This window comes from Mustela putorius, unplaced genomic scaffold, assembly GCF_011764305.1.
Source record: "Mustela putorius furo isolate JIRA1106 unplaced genomic scaffold, ASM1176430v1.1 tig00000421_pilon_pilon_pilon, whole genome shotgun sequence".
NCBI classification, from domain to species: Eukaryota; Metazoa; Chordata; class Mammalia; order Carnivora; family Mustelidae; genus Mustela; species Mustela putorius.
Window position 1 is genome coordinate 10551328 of NW_025421375.1, and position 20735 is coordinate 10572062.

The following is a 20735-nucleotide window of genomic DNA, read 5'->3' on the forward strand; positions in this document are numbered from 1 at the left end:
AACACTCAAGGAAATTTAGTACCAAAGGGCATGAAATTAAACCCTGACTAAAATCATTCTACGAAACAGAAGTGCTTAACATGCTACCAAAAGACAAATCAAAAAATGGTCTTCCAAACTCTGAAGAGATTTTCAGTTAGCCTAAGAGTTTCAATATTCTAAAACTGACATACATCCATTAACTTAAAATCAAGGAGGCAAGAGTACTTTAAAAATATAAATTTGTCAACATGTACTGTTTTGGTTACATATTGAAAATGTTTTTGATTGACAATATCTTATACCTCTTCTGTTGGTAAGAAATAAGAAAAAATATTAGATTTCAAATGTTAGGGCATGAAAAGGATTTGTAGGATAACTTGGAAAAGAAGCTATGAGTACTTAGCGTACCTTGTAGAATCTAACAAGCTATTCTTGTCAACCTTGCCAGCTAAAGATCACCAACAAGGCAACTGATCTACAGCATCAAAACAGAATCCCCAAACAATTCAATATGGCATTTCGCCTTGACTCTAACTTTAAATGGGAATAAAATAAAAAATAATAAATAAATAAATAAATAAATAAAAACCTATCCAGGTCACCAAAACAATAACATAAATATTTCAACTTTTGCAAACAGACCAGCCCAAGGAATTTTCATTTGAGCACATAAGCCTGTTGAAATGCAAGTAATAAGGTACCTATAAACTCCAAATACAGGATAAGTAGCAGATTTGGGGGAAATGGCCTCAAACTGTTCAGGCTATTCTAAAAATCTACTTATTAAGCAAATTTGGATCTAGTTTCTACAAATCAGTGCTACGACCTTTGAGCAAAAGAGTTACAAACCACAGCCCCAAATTTTCTAGAACCATCTTCCAAAAGGTATCTACTTTGGTCAGCCAAGATTACGGGGGAATCCAAAATCAAAGCATCAGTGAAAGAATTATCCTTCCTATTTCATTCAATACAGCTCTCATCTCCACAAAGAACTAATTCTCAAAACTGACAATTCTGAATTGATGGAATGCTAGTTTTGGGGGAAGTTCTCTAACATATAAAAGGCAAAGAATTTGAGGCAAATTTTTTAAAAAGCAAAGTAGAGGAAAAGAGTGTTACAAGAGGAAAAAAAAGTCTTTTAAAAAGCATATTACCTAAGAAAAATAAAAGGGCACAACAGTGGATAAGCCTACATACAGAAAGAAATCTCGACTGCCGAGAGATGTTTATAAAAGAAGGCAGCATAGGATAGATTGAGACTGGTCAACTCACCAGATTAAGACTGGTCAGACTGGCAAGACTCCATGCTATCATGATAAAAAAAAAAAAAAATAGACAAAATCCAGACTACCTATCAAATATCAAACAACCTAAACCCTCCATGACTGCCTTTCCTTTTCAAAGAAATACGTATTTCTTTGACACAAGCTGCAAGCTACCTCTCTTGGGTAAGTGTTCTTCTTACAGTACTTAAAGGAGCAAGGGAAGATAAAGAAAACTTTAGAAATCTGCAAGAAAAAAAAGTGAAACAATTCAAGACATGCATTTTATTGTAATTAACAACTTTATCTGAAACTGAGAAAGGAGTTTTCAAATTTCCTAATAAAGCATAACTTCCATTCTGTAGAATATTAGCTATGGGTCACTTTCCACAGCAAAACTCTTATGGGATTAACCTTTGCCCAGCATTTATGGAAACAATGAGTTGCGAGAGTGGCCAAGGCCAATTAAAACAAATCGCTGTTCAAAAATTAGGGTATGTGTAGAAACTATATGAACCCCAAATATGAGATCTGGATTTAACTCACTGGGATGGCATGCGAAATATAAACTGTTCATTGACTGAAATTAGCAGGATTTAGCAAGGACAACAAACACTCCTCACTTAATTGCACATTTATTTCCATGTTCAGGTGGCAAGAATGAGCTCCTAAGCCAACATTCAAGTGAACAGCTGCAGTAGGCTGTGTGCGCTGAAAATTACAGCATCTCTCAGCTATAAGACCATCTGCTCAGAATAAAATGATACTAATGTGCTATATTTTACAAATAATGCATATTCCATTGATAGGCTCAACACAACTGTTCACAGAATGCAAACTCTTTCAACAGTTACTGGGCAAATAATTTTCAGCCAGATTTACAATTTCAACAATTTTTTTTTTTTTGAGCATCAGGAATTGTAAATAACTTCAAAATTTAGTAACCAAAAAAATACATAGTAAACAGAATGTAAAGAATTACGGTAACTTAGTATTCAGACCATACCAAAACTTTTTTGTTTCTTTAAAAAAAAGCTTGTCACTCTTTTCTTTGAGTCTGCACTAAATCCTAATTTAGATTATAAAAAGTTACATAGAAAAGCATGGTTCTGATGCTACATATACCACTATGGTTAAAATTGCAATGTGCTTTAAGTCTTAATGATGGCCATACCGCAATAGATTAAATGTAAGAATAATTAGTATGCCAAATGAAAAGTTCAAGTGTTTGGTATGGCCTCAGCACTCCTGCAACATGCTAAAAAAAAGTAGCCTACAGAATTTAAGAAAAATCCCACAGACCCCAGTCCAAGGCTCTGCTGCCCACGAACCACTTCTAAGCAGAGAAGCCACATCACACAGTCTGACTGCCATGTTAGTTTGGAGTTGCCGTCTGCAATATGGACACAAAAAGTACCGTATGTTAGATGAGCAAGATAATGCAACAAATCAGTTTGTACAAAATTTACAGTGATTGTATTGATATTCCCAGCACGTCCATGCAGTGTGGCTTAATTGAATTTGAGGCAATTCCAATCTAATCTTTCCAAATTCATTTTAACATGTAGTTTTCTTGCACAAATTAAGCATTTTTAATTAAGAGCCTGATTTTCAAACAGTATTAACTAGTTACCTTGACATCTATCCTGAAGAACTACCTTAAACCACATCTCAAAAAAATTTTTAAATAATAAAATGAACCAAAAACACTGCATGCTGTCCTGCCTCTTAAGGATGTGGGAGAAGGAAGGAAATGTGAATGAAATTTATAGGGAGAAAAGGCACTCATGCAATTCATAAGTGAATGCTTTGCATAAAAGCATCCTTTCCCCAAAATATCAGAAAGGCATTAAAGGGAAACTATATTTGCCCACACTGTTACATTATAGTATAAATGATCCTTAATCCTGGGACTTAAAATTAAAAGTGAATCGAAACCCTGTGAGGTTATTTTGCCACCACCGTCCAACTGATCTCTAACAGTTTCACTGAGAACTGTTCACATATACTAAGAGGCAGTAAACCAGCATCTTTCAATTGAAATAATTGGACCAATAAATAGGATTGTTTGGAGTAATGTTTATATAGGATGTCAGCTTTGTCCCTGAACGAAATCAAGTGAATGTTTTTTAATATGTAAATTGTAAACGCAGCATGATTTGAAATTAGTGCTGCTATGAGGCTTCCAATATAGTTAATGAGCCATTTACCACTTATTACAACTTGCCCAAATACTAAACAGAGCCACAATATTGGCAGAAAAGCCAAAGTTTACATTTTAGCCATATATGCAGATCCTTTAAATTGTCAACAGAATATTCAGAAAAACTCAGTCTCTGAAAATAGACAATGAGTAACAAAGGACAGCCAAAAACATATTTTACTTGGGTACTTAGGATTATAAAAATTTCATCCTTGGAGTTAAAACCTGGCTGATAAGTGAAATACTCTTGTTGCGAGTGATGACATTAACAAACAATGGATTCCATTTTCTGGCATCTACCAAAAGGGTTTAACATACTCTTTACAGGATGCCATGAAAATATTTTACACCTCCTCCCTTCTCCCACTGTTATCAGATAAAACATGATTCCATGTTTTTTATTTAAAAAGCAAAAAACCTACTTATAGTTGAACTAAACCTGTGAAGAAATAAAGTGTTTTTTATATCCATGAAATATTTTGACAAGAACCTATTTGTGGTTAGACCACATGTGTAGAATAGGTAGGACCACACCCAAGAGTTTAAACCAAGCTTAAATGTATGTCCTGAATACCCTTGGGAATTGGAATCTAACATTTTTCACTACATAAAACCATAGATTCACATTTAATGGCCTTGGTCCCGTCTATTCCACAGGAGGCGACACTAATAAGCTAATCTACTGACACCCCTCCTTCTGACAGCCCCAGGGATGTGAACAATCACTTCACTGCACCAACTAGCCAGGAAGGCTGTGTATGGAAAATGATTCTACTGCACTTTTACATTTCAAGCACCCCCAGACAGTTTCTCTGCTTGAGGGCAGACACATACCTTTATGGAAAGTTATAAATAAGTTGCTCACATGGCCCTTACCTTTATGCTGGCCAACAATTCAGTTACTAAAAATGTAAAGCTACTTCCCCTTCACTTAAGGACAGGCGATTCTGCTCTACTCAATCTACCACAGACAACACGGCCTGCACTATTTATAGATTCTATTGACTCTGAAACGGGGGGGGGGGGGGGGGGGGGGGAGACATTCCAGCAACACAGAACCATTCATTTTAAAGCTGAAAAAATAGTATTTCAATGTATGTTCACATCTTAATTTAAACATCAATTATGCCAATTAAGACGCCTTTTTCTCCTGTTACTCTCCACATAGTAATTTATGAAAGGCAATTCGGCATAGTTCAATCTTTAAATATTCTAAACTTTCCCTGGGCTCCAAGAGATAATGATGAGGTGTTTGGTGGAATCATGATTTTCCAGGGGGTTGGAGGGGAGGCCTGGCAAGCCTCAATGTCTTCACATCCACACAGTTTACTTCCAAAACTCCATAGAAACTTTTTAAGTTCATTTTTTTCCTTTTTTATTTAAATGGCCTTCTGTGTACTATAACTTCTAAATTTTCTTATAGCAGTGGATTTTAGGTAACCAATGTTATTGCTTGATTTCATCTACCTGGTTCCAAAAATTTTCACATGAGAGGAAACAAAAGTCCCTATTTTCCAAACCACCTAATACAGAGTTCTGAAACCTAAGGTTCATCAGTCTCCTTCCTAGTTCAACCTCTTACAGACAACCACCAAATAAGACAGACTGCTAATCAAAAACATCCTAAATATATTCTGAGAATTCTCATTAAGTACAATGTCTGCAAGGGAAAAAAAAGTTTTCTAAGACCTAGATCCCACCTGATTTGGGGAACAGGCCTTTGCAGTTTAAAGTCATAGTAGGACCACTGAGAGACCACTGCACATCCCCTGGTGAGGCCTGTCCATCTTCCTGGATTTTTCCACTGTCACAGTTATAAACCCAATTTGGGGCCTCATGTTTCAACATCTGAACCACTGAACTATAGTTTTCCCAAAGCTCTTCATCATCTTAATCCACACTAACACTACTACTCCCTAATAGATTTTCTTAAACCTGCGATAGTTCCCTGTTGTCTATCAAATTAAGTTCAAACTAAGTTCAAACTACTTGGTATAAACAGTATAAACATCTGAGACCCTCTAGAACTTCTTTTACCAGCCCACATATTCAAGCAACTAAAAATGTGAACCATTCCTTGTCCCTCAAACAGTTGCAATAAATGCAAAGCTATACATTCTCTGGCTTTGCTCATGCAATTCCATCTGCCTGGAAGGCCCCCAGCCATACCCATCACATATCTATATCCCTGGTTGTATAGACTAAGCATGTGAAAACATACCAAAGGACAAGAACAGTTATTCTTTTTTAAAAAGCTGAGCATGAAAGGGCAGTGACCTCCCTAAACACATGCAAACTTATTAGCTTTCTTCTATTCCACTTCAAGTATTTCAAACCAGAGATAATTATGAAAGCATATTTTCAATTTCTGGCATGCTCCATAAGCCACGCTTATCCACTAAAATCCAAATTCGTGTTAAACAGCATAACAAAGAGAAACTATCTTAAGTGATCACTTGTGTACTTTCAAGTATTTCAAGAGTCTATCATGTCAAATTGCCAACTACATAAAAGCTGGATGCCAAGACAAAAACATAGTATAAATGTACTCCAACCTCTGGCCAGCAAGGTTACGGAGATGTCACATCTGGAATCTGGGTCTGACTTGAGGAAAATGGCAGAAGTAGAGGTAGATGGAAGAAAAGGGGGGGGGAGGTCTTTATAACAAAGGTGTTTAAAAAAATCATAACTAAGTTATGGATCTCAAATAGTTTTAATTTGATGCAGACTAGAATGTTTAAGCAAATATAAAAGGCATTATCTCTAAAAAGAACTTTGGCCAGGGTTAAAAGCTAGCATTTCTCTCTCATTTTGAAAGGTCCAGCTTGGATAAAGTGACTTTGGTCTGGACACTTCCTTCCAAGCTAACAGATTCTCAATACCATGAGTAGCAGGAACACGAGGACAGAATCAGGGAAGTGCAAAGTCTTCCCTTTGACTACAAACCTCTCTAAAAGCCAAGTTAACAAGGTAAACAGAAGGCATTTGTCTCTAAAGTTTAAGAAGAGAAACTACCAAAATAAAGCCAGAAACTTTGGTCCAAAAGCATTTTCCTTTGGGGAATACAAGGCAGGGATCTAAAGCACTGGAAATAATCAGCAGAGTAATGAGAACTTACAGATGAGAGCTGGGTAAGCAGTTGATGGGACTATCCACCTAGCAAACACACCATTCCCACATCATAATTTTTAATCTTTCCCACTAAAATGGCATTTTCAGGATATATTTCAGCTCTACTGAATTAAGCAACAGAAGAACTTAATCAAGCACTAAAATTACGGGGCTGATGTGTCAACTACAGGAATGAGCCATCAGTTTGTTTTCTTTAAACCTCTTCACTTTCCTTTGTCCTTCCTAAAATAATAAAGGTTTGTGGCTTTAAACTTCATGTGATTTCTTCAATCCTAGAGTCCCTGTCAATTCTTCACCCTACCTCCATAACCATTTTAGCTGCCTGACAGCTCTATAGATTCCTCAGCCTTGTCAAGCTCAGATTTTTGGCCTTGGGGTTAACAAGGGTCCAAGAGCTGCCAGAGACAATACAACGAACAGCTGTAGGAGTCACAGGGAGAATGTTCTTTGGCAGTGAACACCAACATTTCTCTGTCCCTGGGCCCTTTATGGCTCCTACAGACAAACTAGAGTCTTTCCTGTAGTTGTAAGAGCTGGCAGGATGAAAACCTTTGAGGTTAGAGAGTAAAGCAAATGAATTTAGGAGTCCCAAGTCCTCCCCTTCATTTTATGTCCACTTCAGGAATCCATGCTGGGCAAGAGAAAAGCAAAGCTCCGATGAGAAATATTTGCTTAAGCTTCACACCTTGTTCATTCATTCACTCCATCATCATCCATCCAACACACTTGTAATCAACTCCAAAGAGCTAAGGACTGTCCCAGGTACTTGAGATACAGTAATGAAGATGAATCCTGGAGTGTACATATGCAACAGGAGGTGTATACAGAAGACCACTAATGAACACATATAAGAAAATAGTCTAACAGTATTAAGAAGTGAATTTTGGAATAAAAGAAAATGTGGAGCTGAGCAGGAGTTGACAATGCAGAGAAGGCAGTTTTCAATATTAAACAGCAGACATCCTTAAGAAGGTGAACTCTGAGCAGGGTTTGGAGGAGATATAAACTAGCCACTGTGGGGGGCAAGAGCTCACCTGGATGTCCACATCCTAATCTCTGAAATCTATGAATATGTTGTTATATAACAAGATGGATTTAAACTGCAGAGTATTAAGGCTGCTAATCAAATGACTCCAAGATAAGGAGATTATTCAGTATAACCCAGGTAGGGCTGGTGTAAGCAGAAGAGTTGTTTTAATTGAAGGCTAAAGAGTCAGTGTCAGACTAACTAACACAGCATGAGAAAAAGACTAAACTGCCTTTGAAGATAGGGGACCGCCACCAACCAAAGAGTATGTGCAGCCTTAAAAAAGATGGAAAAGGCAAGGAAAAGAAAACAGATTCTCCCCTACAGACTCTAAAAGGAATGCAGTCCTGCCAACAGCTTGATCAAAGTCCAGACAGACCCACTTCAGGGGGCTGACCTTCAAAACTGAAAGACATAAATTCACAATGTTTTAAGCACCAAGATTATGGTTACTTGTAAGAGATGTAATAGTAAACAAATACCTCCCCATGGGGATATCCAGAAGAGGCACATTCCAGGCAAAGACCATCTAGTGTGAAGCTAGAAGTAAGAGTGAGAGGAGTCAAAGAGGTAATAAGACCAGACCTTATAGGGCCTTGGAGGTGCAGGGGAAAAGAAAAGTTTCTTGGACCCTCCTAGGGTCCCTGGCTGCGTCTGAAAATAAAACTAGCAAAGAGAGATTAACAGGAGAAAAACAAATTTTATAAAACTTTTATATGTACATGGGAGCCTTCACAAGAAAATGAAGACCAGAAGTAGTGACCAGAGCAGGAAACTTTTACAACTTTTAGGTAAAGAATAAATTTGTGAAGAACTGACAAAACAAAGGGGTTGAGGCTAGAGGTATTAGTTGATGAAAAAGTGACTGGACAGAGAAGGGTTGGTTTAACAAGGTTTGTCTGTACTAATTTCTAAGCCCAAAATTCTCTGTCTCTGGTGGTAAGAATGTCTTCCTTCCTCCCAATACCAGGTGTGTATACACTTCACATAGAGAGTTTTAGAACCTGTTTCAGGGGAAAGGGGGGTGGTGGGCAGGGTGACCTTTCTCCTTCTGTTTTCTCAAACTCCTTCAACTTAAGATACTCAATATGCCAAGGTGCCATATTTTGAGCCCCATCAGAGGCTACCATAAGATATTCAGCAAAACAACAGTATGTGGCAGTTGTAAAAATAAAGCATATATGATTGTATGGGAGAACTCCACCACTTTGGCAACAGGAAGACCTATCCAGAAACAACTACAGTAACCCTGATACAGAAAGACAGGGACTCTAACCTTGTTGAGTTAGAGTTAGTCAACTCCCATCAGGCTGTTGTTACTGGGAATCCCAAAAGGTAAAGGCCACAAAAATTGGTGGGTACAGGTAAAGCACTTAAAAGCAGTCAGAGTCAAAGCAGCACTCTTCTCTGGTGACACCAGAGAAGACGATATACCCAGGAGAAAACAGTTATTAATGTGCTACTTTAATTATGTCAGTTAACTGTTTAAATCCATGATCAAGAAATCAGTTTTGATTCTAACTGTTCATAGGCTCAACAACTACCAGTGCGTGCCATTTATTAAGACCTGGGCACTAAGAATACAAGATGATTAAGCAAAGGAATGGCTTTCTATAGTAAGCTGTCTTAAGGGGGTTTGGGCGGGGGGGTCTCCACAAGGAAATCCAACACATGAAAACTGAGTTTATAAATATTAAATCGAGTCATTCATTTTATATATATGGATTGATTATAGAATGATTTTTTGATTCATTTAATACGTTAAAAAAAAGTTAAAAAATGGGAGACACTTGTGCTATTATGTCCCACAGCAGCAAACTAAGACTTAATTCCTAACTTAAAGGTAGTGTCAACCTATCCCAGGAATAAAACCTTAAAACTAGTAAATGTGGAATTGTCCAGTGAGTACTATGGAGGTAATTCACCTAACAGACCCCTTCTGTCCCTCCAAAGAAAGATGAGGTAATCCACATATTTTCTTTCCACTTATAAAAGACTCCCACTTTGTTCACTCTTTGGAGCTCCTTTCTGTTTGCTAGAGAGGATGCTGCCCCATTCTGGAGTTGTTGAATAAAGTCAGTGAGATCTCTGAGGTTTATTCAGTTAAACTTTGTTTTTGTTTTGATTTGGTGGCAGTGACAAGATCCAAAGTGAACTTGCTGATGACATCCAGGGCAACAAAAACATAAGAGTAGTATTTGCAGAACCCTTAAGTTCTAGGTCTTTCTCACCAGTCCCAACAGCCATGGTTAAGTTCTTTCACTTTGAACACCACACCCTGCCTCCATCAGGCTCCCAATCTAATAGGGCTTCTAGCTGAGGGCAGGTCAGCTGGTGCTAGCAGATGGTTCCACTAGGAACCCAAGCCCCTTGCCCTTGAGTCAGTCCACAATTTCCCTTTTTGGAAACCCAGTCCAGTACACACTCCTCATTCTTAACATCTGCTCATTCAGTCCTTTCCCAGTGCCAGGTTGGGAAGTGCTGGTGGTGTACACAGGGCCTTCTCTTGGCCGGTGTGCAGTAAAACCTCTTGGTTACTGCCACTGTGTTAAGGTGTATATTTATTTTGTTCGCGTAGATAAAGGCTATTGTTAATGGGAATCTTGGGGGGAAAAGGCACAAAAATTGGTGGGTATAGGTAAAGCACTTAAAAGCAGTCAGAGCACTCCCACCTAAATCAAATACTCCAATGTTAGGATAAGCTAACAGGTTCAGTAACACGTTGGATTAATACTGGAGTCACCAGCCCACCATAAGAAACTTTCTATGCAATGAAGTATACTGTAAAACATCACAAAATTCCCAACCCAGATGCACATCTACCTTCCAGCCATCCATCTGGCTCCCAGGGATCCAAAGGCTTACCTAAAAAAAAAAAATCTTTTTTCATAAAATAAAATAAAAAATTAAATTAAAAAAATTAAAAAATAATAAAGAAGATCTTTAAATTCTAAAAGACTAAGCAAACCACAATCCAGGACACTTGCTTATTTTAAAGTCTATGATCCCAGAAGCTGTAAATATCTACATAAATAACAAAATCTTACTAAAAATAACCTAGAATTAGAGAAGCTCACAGTGTTATGTCCTGAGAGCTCAGCTTGGTAACCAACCTGGTTGGAGGGTGGGTCAGGGGCCCCAAAATACCACAGGGCAGAAATATGGGTTGAACCCCATTTGAGGCAGATATGCTGGACAGAAATGTGAGCTGCTCTCCACTTGTAGTTAAGAGTCCTACCAAACCACTGCCAATTCCATCAGGGGAATTACAGTGGCCATTATGAGAAATGTTCCAGTAAGTAAGATCATTTAAGAGGCGCACAAAAAAAACTAAGGTCTCACCGATTAAGCAAAAAGAATGGGATACCTATTTTAACTGATATGCAGAAGGCTACAAAAGGTTTCAAGATTCTGGGCACCTGGGTGGCTCAGTCATTAAGCATCTGCCTTCAGCTCAGGTCCCAGGGTCCTCGGATGGAGCCCTGCATTGGGCTCCCTGCTCAGCAGGAAGCCTACTTCTCCCTCTCCCACTCCCCTTGCTTGTGTTCCCTCTCTCGCTGTGTCTCTCTCAAATAAATAAATACAATCTTAAAAAAAAAAAGTTTCAAGATTCCAAAATAGCTTCATTGAAAGAGTCACTGTAAAACGCTAACGACAAATTAAAGACACAAGAGAGGCCTGAAACAAAAGACTGTAAGATGAATGCCAACTCCTACTGCTCTCCTCCATCCTTCTTTATTCAAGTACTCATTCTAGTAATCCTGTCTAAATTGTCTTTCTACTCTAAAAAGTTTACAAGACCATAAAAAAAAAAAAAAAAGAAAAAAAAATTCTGCCAAGTTAACAGACCAACTTCAGGAAGATAATTCTTATCAAACAACAACAACAGAAGTGAAAAAGTCAATTAAAACTTAAGACAAAATGAAAATTTCTTTTAAATGTCTTCTCCACACTTATTAGTAAAAAGCTTTCACCATGTGAGCAAGTAACCTCAATTTATCTCACTTACCAGAAAAACTTAGATCCAACTTCTTCCATAACTAGTGAGTTTCGTTTCGTATTATTATATCTGACTGACAGCAGTAATTTAAAAATAGAAGCTACATGATCTCTGCATCTACGTATTTGGATGTCTACATGTTCATATGTACCTACACATACGTTATACATGTGTATTTTCTACCTCCAGATGGTAATGCCAAACATTAATTTGTAAAAGAACTCTATCTAACTGACATTAAGAAAACAAAGTGCTGATACAAATTCAAGTGTCCCTAGAATTCTCAGAAAAGTAACAGAAACTAACCCAAGTATTCTTCCAGTTCAGGTGGAGCTGGGAAAATATTCAGTATTAAAGTCTACTTAAATTTGTAGGTTTAGTTAAAATAAATGTATCTTTAGAGTTATCGACACTGAATATAATGCATACAACTTTTATTCTACCTGGATTAGTCAAGTAAGTTCATGTTTTCCGTTATAAAAGTTGTCAGCCAGAAAAATAACTTGGTATGATGAAATTTCTTAAAAGTAATCGAAACATGATTACTGAGAATAAGTAAATTAAATAGATGTAAGCAAGATAAAAGTTTTTAGGTAAATTTTTTTTAATAGTCTCCCCAGACTTTCTTGGTAACCTGAAATCTTACAGTTCTGCTAAGTTAAATTAAAGGATGAATAATCATTAAATATCAAAATCATTTCCAAATATGATAAAACACAAGAATGCTAATTACTAAAAATAGGCTTATCCACTTTTGGCTTCCTTTACAGAGGAACTAGAGATAGATATTTTGGGTCTATTAGTAAACATGTTCTGTGCCATGCTGAGAAATTTACTATGAGAAACATATGTTTCTAGAAATTATTTATAAATTTGCCAAGCCACAGAATGCTAATTCTAAAAGACAATTTACAGTTGTATACTTCTTTACTAGAAATTAAGATTTTTAAGCATTAAGAATTCTAATGTATCTAATTAAAATGACTAGAACTACGTATTCAAAGGAAAGTAGAATATGGGTTGTTTGTTCTGGCTAGAAAAGACATGAGATTTGAAGATGGATTTCTATTAAGGGTAAATGAAATATATTTCCCAAAGTAAAAGTGGGTTATTTCATAATGGAAAAGGGGAAAATAAAGGACAAATTAAATAGAAAGTTGGGAAGAGAGAAAGAGAATCTTACCTTGTTTGGATCAGTTGGCTAAAAGTAAATGAATTTATTGTAAGGGTTATAAAAGCAAGCTTTAAAGTCAGTAGTGCAAAAATTAGCACTCAATTTTCCTTCATCTGCTAAAAAGACAGTTTTTTGGAGGACTACTTGTCTGCTCCTGGTAAAAATATTTTAATAGGTTTTTCTTTACCTTTTAAGCATTCTTCCTGGAAAACACAGATTTTGTGTCTTGTCAAAATAATTTCCTGTGTTTCATGTCATTTTTTTTTCAGGTCTTTGATTATTTTTGAAATCTCAGTCTTCCACATTAAAAGAGGTTTTAAAAGAGTTTTGTTGGGTTTGTTTGTTTGTTTTTGCAACTACTGAACTTTCTGTGTTTGCATTCAAAATGTTTAATTGTCACTATGGTTAAATGGATAAATAAGTATCATTTCAAAGTGACCTACGATCCTACTTGACCAAGTGTTTCAAAACCTTTTTGATAGTTTTAATAAACTTTACAGAATCAAATTCTAAATGATGTCTTTTTGACCTCAAACTAATTTGAGATTTTTCAGATGATCCCTGCAACATCTCAAAAGTTATGGCTTCTCTCCTTATCAAAAGGGAGATGTTAAATTAGACTTATGTGATAAAAATTACATGAGAAGCACTGTCAAGAATACTAAGCTTTTTTATGCTTTATTTGTATAAACATATGTTAGAAGGACTCCAGAAATTGTATCTAACGACAAGAAATCTGATATATTCTGGTATAATGTTATCAGTCATAACTGCAGTTATCTTAAATGTTATATATTACAAAAATAACCAAATTTCCTTGTCAATTCCATTATGATGAACACTCATCAGATCTTTTAAACATGAAATCATTTTTAAGCCTTTTGTCTTTTGCAGAGTTACTGTTTTATTCTGACGGTTTTGCAAAAGGGTTCCTGTAAAAGTGCTTCATCTTTAAGGAGATTCACGGAAAGCACTTTGACAACTCCAAGTTTTTGTTAAGATTAAGTTCATAAAACTGCACTGTGTAAAAAAAAAAATCACCAGAACTAATAAGGAAACTGGATTAAAGCGAACAAGTATTAATGGAGAAGAACTATAACCTTTAAGACTTTTTGTTTGAAAACATTGCCGGTTCCTTAGTATTTTGAGTTTGTAGACTTATGGAAATCTTTTTTCTTAAACTGTCTATGACTTATAGCAATTTGGTAAAGTATATACCTTTGTAAACAAGGAGGAAACATTTTTCCCCCTACCAAATCCCTCCAAAATTCAAAAACTTTTGAATAGTCTTTACATGGCAATATAGAGATTTACATAAATTCAGTAATAATCTATTCTCCTTTACCAGGACACAAAAGGATATACTAACCAAATTATCAAACCTTTGAATGGGATGGTTATTACAACAGATGTCATGTGATGAGGAGTCCTTTAGCTTGGCTTCCTGGTCTCCAGGTTTTTCAGAGTTCAATATAAGATTCCTTATGAAAAGTTCCAGCAAAGGCATCTTAAAAAAAACCTTACATGGTCAACAACTCTTTTGGTGCACTTATGTTAAGCCGAGTTTAACACAAACAAATGCATTTTACTGTGATTACCTTTGGGGAATGAAATGAGGGTAACTACAGAGAAAATTTGTTTATGCCTTTGTTGATATTAAATTTTAATCTCATTATCTTTGAGGCTATATACCTGTAGAACCAACTGGGTCCTAAATTATTCTAGTTTCCTAAATTATTTGGCTATGACTTTCCAAACCAGTGTTTCAAATTATCTCCCTCCTTTTTTGATTTGGAACCACTAAGAACAAAGACTGCCCCTAAAATCTCCTTGAAAGAACTACACCAGGTCTTCCTCATACCCAGACAGCAGCCAAACTTCAGGAACTAAAACATCAGGCACACCTTTCACAGGTAAAAAGGCTTCACCTGACATCTGTGGTCCTGTACAAACACTGGAGACCTTCAAGTCAAATTGCTGAGGAAGAAAAGTAGTTGACATGGATGCAGACTGCTTCCTCCCAAGACACCAAATCAAGACTTCTCACATTAACTAAACATGAAACCCTTCTGTCTTCTCTTTCTTTGCTTCACCATAGCATTGGGCTAGAAAGATAACACCATCATCTTTATCTCCCAGGCCACTATTAAGAGGGGTAACCTCTCAGACTGCTGAATTTATCATCAAAAACGCCAATCTGCCATGGTTCTGGAGACCCCCTTGGTCCATTTCCTAGTCTCTTTTAATAAGCCCAAACCCAAAGAAACAGGCCCTGTATGAAGAAAGGGACATAAGGCAAGGCTAATCAGAATAAAACCACCTATCCAGTCTGCAGACTCTAAAAATTTATAGGCCTCCATGACTGTCACTTTTCCTATCCAAGGCCACAGACTCTAGGGGACCTTCCATTAGCAGATCAGTGCTTTCTTGGCTACAAATAAAAGGAAAATGAGGATATGAGCAGGGCCCTTTCCTTAACTCTTCAAGAAGTACTCCTGAATCTGCTGCTAAAACTCTAAGTACCCAAGAACTAGACTCTTTGGCAAAAGATGTTCTTGGTACTGAGACTGCCTTTAACTATCTTAGTTCAGCAAGGAGAGGTCTGTGCTGTTGCCAAAACCACCTACTAACCTTGGATTAACACCTCTTGGGAAGTTGAAACTCAGTGACATAAGATCTTATGAGTCTTTGACTTAGAATGGTGAATCTTTCCATCGGGTCTCTTCCTTTGACTTACTTGAGTTTGATTGCTTTGGGTCTTGGAGACCAGGGCTCCAAAGCACACTCCAAACATGGGAATTATCCTGCTTTTAATAATCATAGTAGTCTCCCTAGCATGCTATATTCTCTGAAAAGCTACAAATGCATGTCTACAGCTGCTAAGCATCAAGCAAAATAATCTCCCTAAGCCTGGACTGTCAAAAAAGTAACCAAGAGAATGACCAGGTTAAAAATTGTGAACCTGAGGGGGCGCCTGGGTGGCTCAGTGGGTTAAAGCCTCTGCCTTCAGCTCAGGTCATGATCACAGGGTCCTGAGATCCAGCCCCACATCGGGCTCTCTGCTCCTCAGCGGGGAGCCTGCTTCCCCCTTTCTCTCTGCCTACTTGTAATCTCTGTCAAATAAATAAATAAAATCTTAAAAAAAAAAAAAAAAGAATTTGTGAACCTGAATTAATGATATGTAATATCACAGAGATTAAGAAAAGATCATCACGGCCTATGAATATCACACAGAGGATCAACAAAGACTTTAGAAAACTTCAGACCAGTAGCTGGGAGTGGTGATAACACCTTGAACTTTTATCACATCTTTCAGTTAAACTGAGAATCTGATCAAAAGGGGGGCATTGTTAAAAGACAAAAAATGGGTCCAGAGTGGAGTTACTTGTGCTAAGCTCTATATCAGCAAACCAAGACTTAATATCTAATCTAGTAACAGTTTCAATCCCTCCCAGGAATGTAACCTCCAACTAGTAAATCTGGAATTTCCTGGTCAGCATTTAGGAGGAAATCTGCCTCATGAGTCCACACTGTCCCCCCCAAAAAAAGATGGCGTAAATCCATTCTCTCCTTATCCCTGTCACTTCTGCCTATAAAACTCCCCCATTGTGTTCAGTTCTTTGGAGCTCCTTTCTATCTGCTAAACAAGATGCTTCACAATTCATAAACCAGTAAATAGGGGCACCTGGGTGCCCCAGTTGTTAAGCGTCTCTCTTTGGCTCAGCTCATGATCCCAGAGTCCTGGGATGAGCTCTGCATGGGAGCTCCCTGCTCAGCAGGAAGCCTGCTTCTCCATCCACTCCCCGTTTGTGTTCCCTCTCGCTGTGTCAAATAAAGAAATAAAATCTTAAATAAATTAATTAAATAACTGAATAAAGCCAAGGTCTTTACAGTTTACTCGGTTGATTTTTCTTTGCAAATAGTAAATAAAATTTTAAAAATCGAACTTAAAAGATGCAATTACTAAACAGTAGGTTAGAAATTGTTCATAACCTTAGAGAACCTACTTAAAGCTTCAGAATTCAACATAAGAAAATGTCTCAATGTTCCTCCCAAAAGTTAAAAAAAAAAAAAAATTACATGAAGATAATGAGAATAAATTACATCTTGTGCAATGGAAGTAAATTTTTCAATCTATATTCTTCAGAAGAGCCATTTATACGCTTCGAAAACAGTGAAAGTTAAGCCAGGGGTTAACTCAATCCTGGTTATAGGCTGGAATATGCTACCTTCTAGAGATGAATCATTCCAACCTCATTCTTTCATTCTAACCTCAGTGGGCCTAATTAATTTCCATGCCATTATTTGGCTATAGAACCTAAAAAGAGATATGAGCATAATAAGAATAAAATCACCTACTCCCACAGTTTGTAGCAGAGTTCTTGTTTAGTATAGGCAGATAAATTTGAATTGCTAAATTAAGACAGTTAACATAGTAATCAACATAGAAATTGGATTAACTTCACATTCTTCCACTAAAGTCACAGCTAAAGGGAACCCCCTCAGGATAGTAACAAATTGTGAAAAGCTGATTGGAAATCCTCAAATTAATCCCAGTAGTTGAAGGTTTTCATTAGGTAGGTTAAAAACATAGCTCCACAGTAGGATACAGACATTAAAATACAGTTATATTCAGGCTCCAAAAGACAAACTATGCCTAATCTTAAAGGGACTATAAGACAAGGAAGGTTTATGGTCACAAACATTTTTATCTCATAAGTGTTAAAAAGGGCCACAAAACCCCATCTGGCCACTAAGGTTAGCATTTTACTCCTCACTGTCATTTAGCAAGCTTTAGGACAGAAAGCCAAAAACCAAAGTGTTTAATCCCCACTGGCTAATACCAAAATGTCAATTAAACAAGGTATATTTCCTTAATAATCTTGGGAGGCTACAAATATTTCTTTCAAACTTCAGAGAAACTGAAAACAAAGAGCAAGCAAGAGTGGCTACCTTCAGACACAGAAAATCTTATAATTTGTTACTGTGCGGTAAAGACTAGAACAATGGGCCCTCACCCTGCCCACCACAGTACAGCATTGTAGGAATATAAACCCTGATCAATACACTCAGCCAAGCTTCCTTCCTCTCTGAAATGTAGATCATCTCACTGGTGTTCGCTTATGAAATGTATTTTTCTTTTCAGCTGATGTTTAAAGTAACTGACATTCCCAAGAGATGTATACTTTTGATTTAGAAACATGACTATGAATTATTTAGTATGGAAAGTTGGAGCATCTTAAAAAACAAGACTCACACTAAGAAAGATACTTTATTTCCTTTGGCCTACCTCTTCCCCTTCCTCCCTAAAAGCCAGCTTTCTTGAAAAGCTACACCCCAGCTGGAAAAAAAACAAAAACAAAACAAAGCAAAACAAAAAAACTAAGGTAGGTACATCTGTGGCTTCTTATGATAATTAAATTCCTAGTTGTTGGTAACATTTCAGGAGGGGGAGAGAGGGCAAGAATTGACACTCAGTTAATCGCCAAGGAAATTTCTAGTTAATTTCCTGCCTAAGATAGTGTTAAGAGCTAAAGCTTTAAAGAACAAAGAAAAAAAAGAAAGAAAAGAAAAGAAAAGTAAGACTATACATTACAGATCAGGTAAGGCCTCCTTCTTAACCTCAGATCTTGTCTGCTTAATATACATGGTGGGCACATACACCCAATCCCAGATCTCAGATATCTAAGAAGGAGTCCAAGTGTTTAAGTTCTCTGCTAGTGACTGTCACTTCAACTTTAGTTACATTTTCCTTTTGCAATTTATCTTAACTATCACCAAAATGAAGCACATTTTAATTAAATGCTTAAGGATTTCTTCTAGAAGTACACTGGGCCAAGTCCTCCCGCTGCAAAAACGAACAATGAGGTAGGTGTGTGGGTATATACGTGCATACAGAACCTATTTATGTCTGTACATATACATTTCCAAGAGTTAACGAAAAGCAATATTGATCTCCTATAGGCTGAAATGTTGAAAGGGGGTGCATCATACCACAGGCTACACTTTAACATAACATTCTGAAGACTCAAACCACAAAGACAGCTAGCCTTTAAATTATTCTCACTCTAGTAAGGGTGGGGGGGAGGGGTATAAGGGTCTGTTTCCTTTTTTAATTATATATGTATTATTTAGTCACAGAGTATGGCAAAGCACTTTACAAATTCTGAGGTGCCAAGGGAATACTAAGGGTTAGCATTATTGTTAGTTAGACAAAGGAAGATGCCTCTTTTAAAAGGTTACCATAGAGAAGGTGCCAATCTGTCTTTTAGGTTAAGGTTTAGGCTCCCCTCCCCCCATGTCTATGGCCAACATGTGTAGACAGTTTTGCTGGGAGTTTCTTAACATGAAAAGAGAACACTGTGGACACAAAGTGTAAAATGCAGACTTTGCCCAACCCTGACTGTCAGCTCTGGTGCAGGGCCTCTGAAGCAGATGCTGTGTTAAACTACATTTAGCACACAGCTACAAATGGTGACTAAGGAGGATAAGAATTTTAACTTGACTTGCTGCAATTTTTAACCCCAGACCTCTAAAGACTACATTTAAATATACAGAGAGCCAAGAGCCTAAATGTTTCACAGAGTTACAGCCAGCCTCGTCTATTTTAATTTACCTTACTTTTAAACACACACACACACACACACACGAGTGCACATGCCTTCCATCCTCCTCAACTCCATCCTCTCATGATCAGCTGCTCAGCCTCTTGGAATTTTAATATTTAAAATTAGAAACTGCTACCTCACTGTTCCTTTGGCTAAGAACTCTGAGGATAACACAAGCATCTTCCACTTCATCACAAGGAAGAATGGGCATGCAGAAGTCTCAGCCACCAGTGTACTCTGGAATCCAGACTGAATATGTGCACAATGGGATGGGTCACATGGTACCACAGTCTCACACATCCACACACAACTGTACTGTCCCCCTCCATCTTCCTCCTATCATGATTTTCAAAATGACCTGAATTTGAATATTATTTTTCTAGGCCAGCCCTAACTTCGATTTTAAGACAATGTTTAATTTTAAAAATAATAATAAAATTAACTAAGGCATCTTCCTAAACCCTCCACAGGATTTGGGCATCTTACTACAGAAAAGAAGTTCAGAATATCTGAGTGCCTCCTCCAGCAGAATAAATCCTACTACCAACAGAAGGTAGTAAAAAGTAGAAAAGGAAAAGAAAGTAGCCATTTATGGACTCCTTATTCCAGGCCAGGCCTCAAACTAGATATTTTACGAACAAAATCCCACTTAATCCACTTGTACACTATGAGCTATATACATCACCTTTTAGTTACAAATGAAGATGCCAAAATTTCAGGAGTCCATACAGCTATTAAGTAGAGAAACTGGAATTTGAAAGCAGTGCTGAGACTCCATCTGAAGACTCCTAACAGAGGTCTTCTGCTTTCAGGCTTACCCTTTTCTTCAATTCATTCTCCATTCCACAGCTATACTTATCTACATAAAGGGGTCAACATCCCATAACCATTTCCCTTTTCCAGGTCTTCAGTGGCTCTCCACTGCCTACAAAGCAACATCTCAGCTCAGCGATGAGACACTCGACCTGGTTCCCAGTTAGCTCTCCATGGCACACCTACCACTCCACTTCACACCACAGGAGGCTCCCTTGCCTAGGCTGCTTCCTACAGCCTCATTACCTTTCTTCTGGTAATGGAAACATCCTCACACACAAAAAGGAGACACAAGGTCTCCAGGAAGCCTTCTGTAAACCACTGAGTTGGGCCAGATACTCCTTTGTGCTTCTATTAGCCCATATACTCACCTTTACCTCCTCAGCAATAAATGTGAACAGAGACCCATAAAGAAACACCAATGTCATCAAGTGCGATTCAAGATGGTGAGAAAAAAAAAATTCCCACGAATTTATGGGACTTTTCAAGTGGTTTTTACATTCTCTGCCAAGCAGAAACTTTCCAGTGCAAATC

The 20735-nt window shown here is 37.4% G+C and overlaps 1 protein-coding gene across 10 annotated transcripts in view; it reads right to left on the reverse strand.

Annotated features, from left to right (window-relative positions):
* Positions 1-20735, reverse strand: part of ELAVL2 (ELAV like RNA binding protein 2) — a 168322-nt gene that overhangs the window by 71238 nt on the left and 76349 nt on the right. For 7 of the 10 annotated variants that reach the window (XM_045079675.1, XM_045079677.1, XM_013061100.2 and 4 more), the window contains exon 2: positions 2547-2637. The exons of the other annotated variants lie outside the window; for them this stretch is intronic. In XM_045079675.1, the coding sequence (XP_044935610.1) occupies positions 2547-2618 (72 nt within the window). In that variant the 5' untranslated portion in view covers positions 2619-2637. The remainder of the gene's footprint in view (positions 1-2546; positions 2638-20735) is intronic. 10 annotated transcript variants of the gene reach the window in all.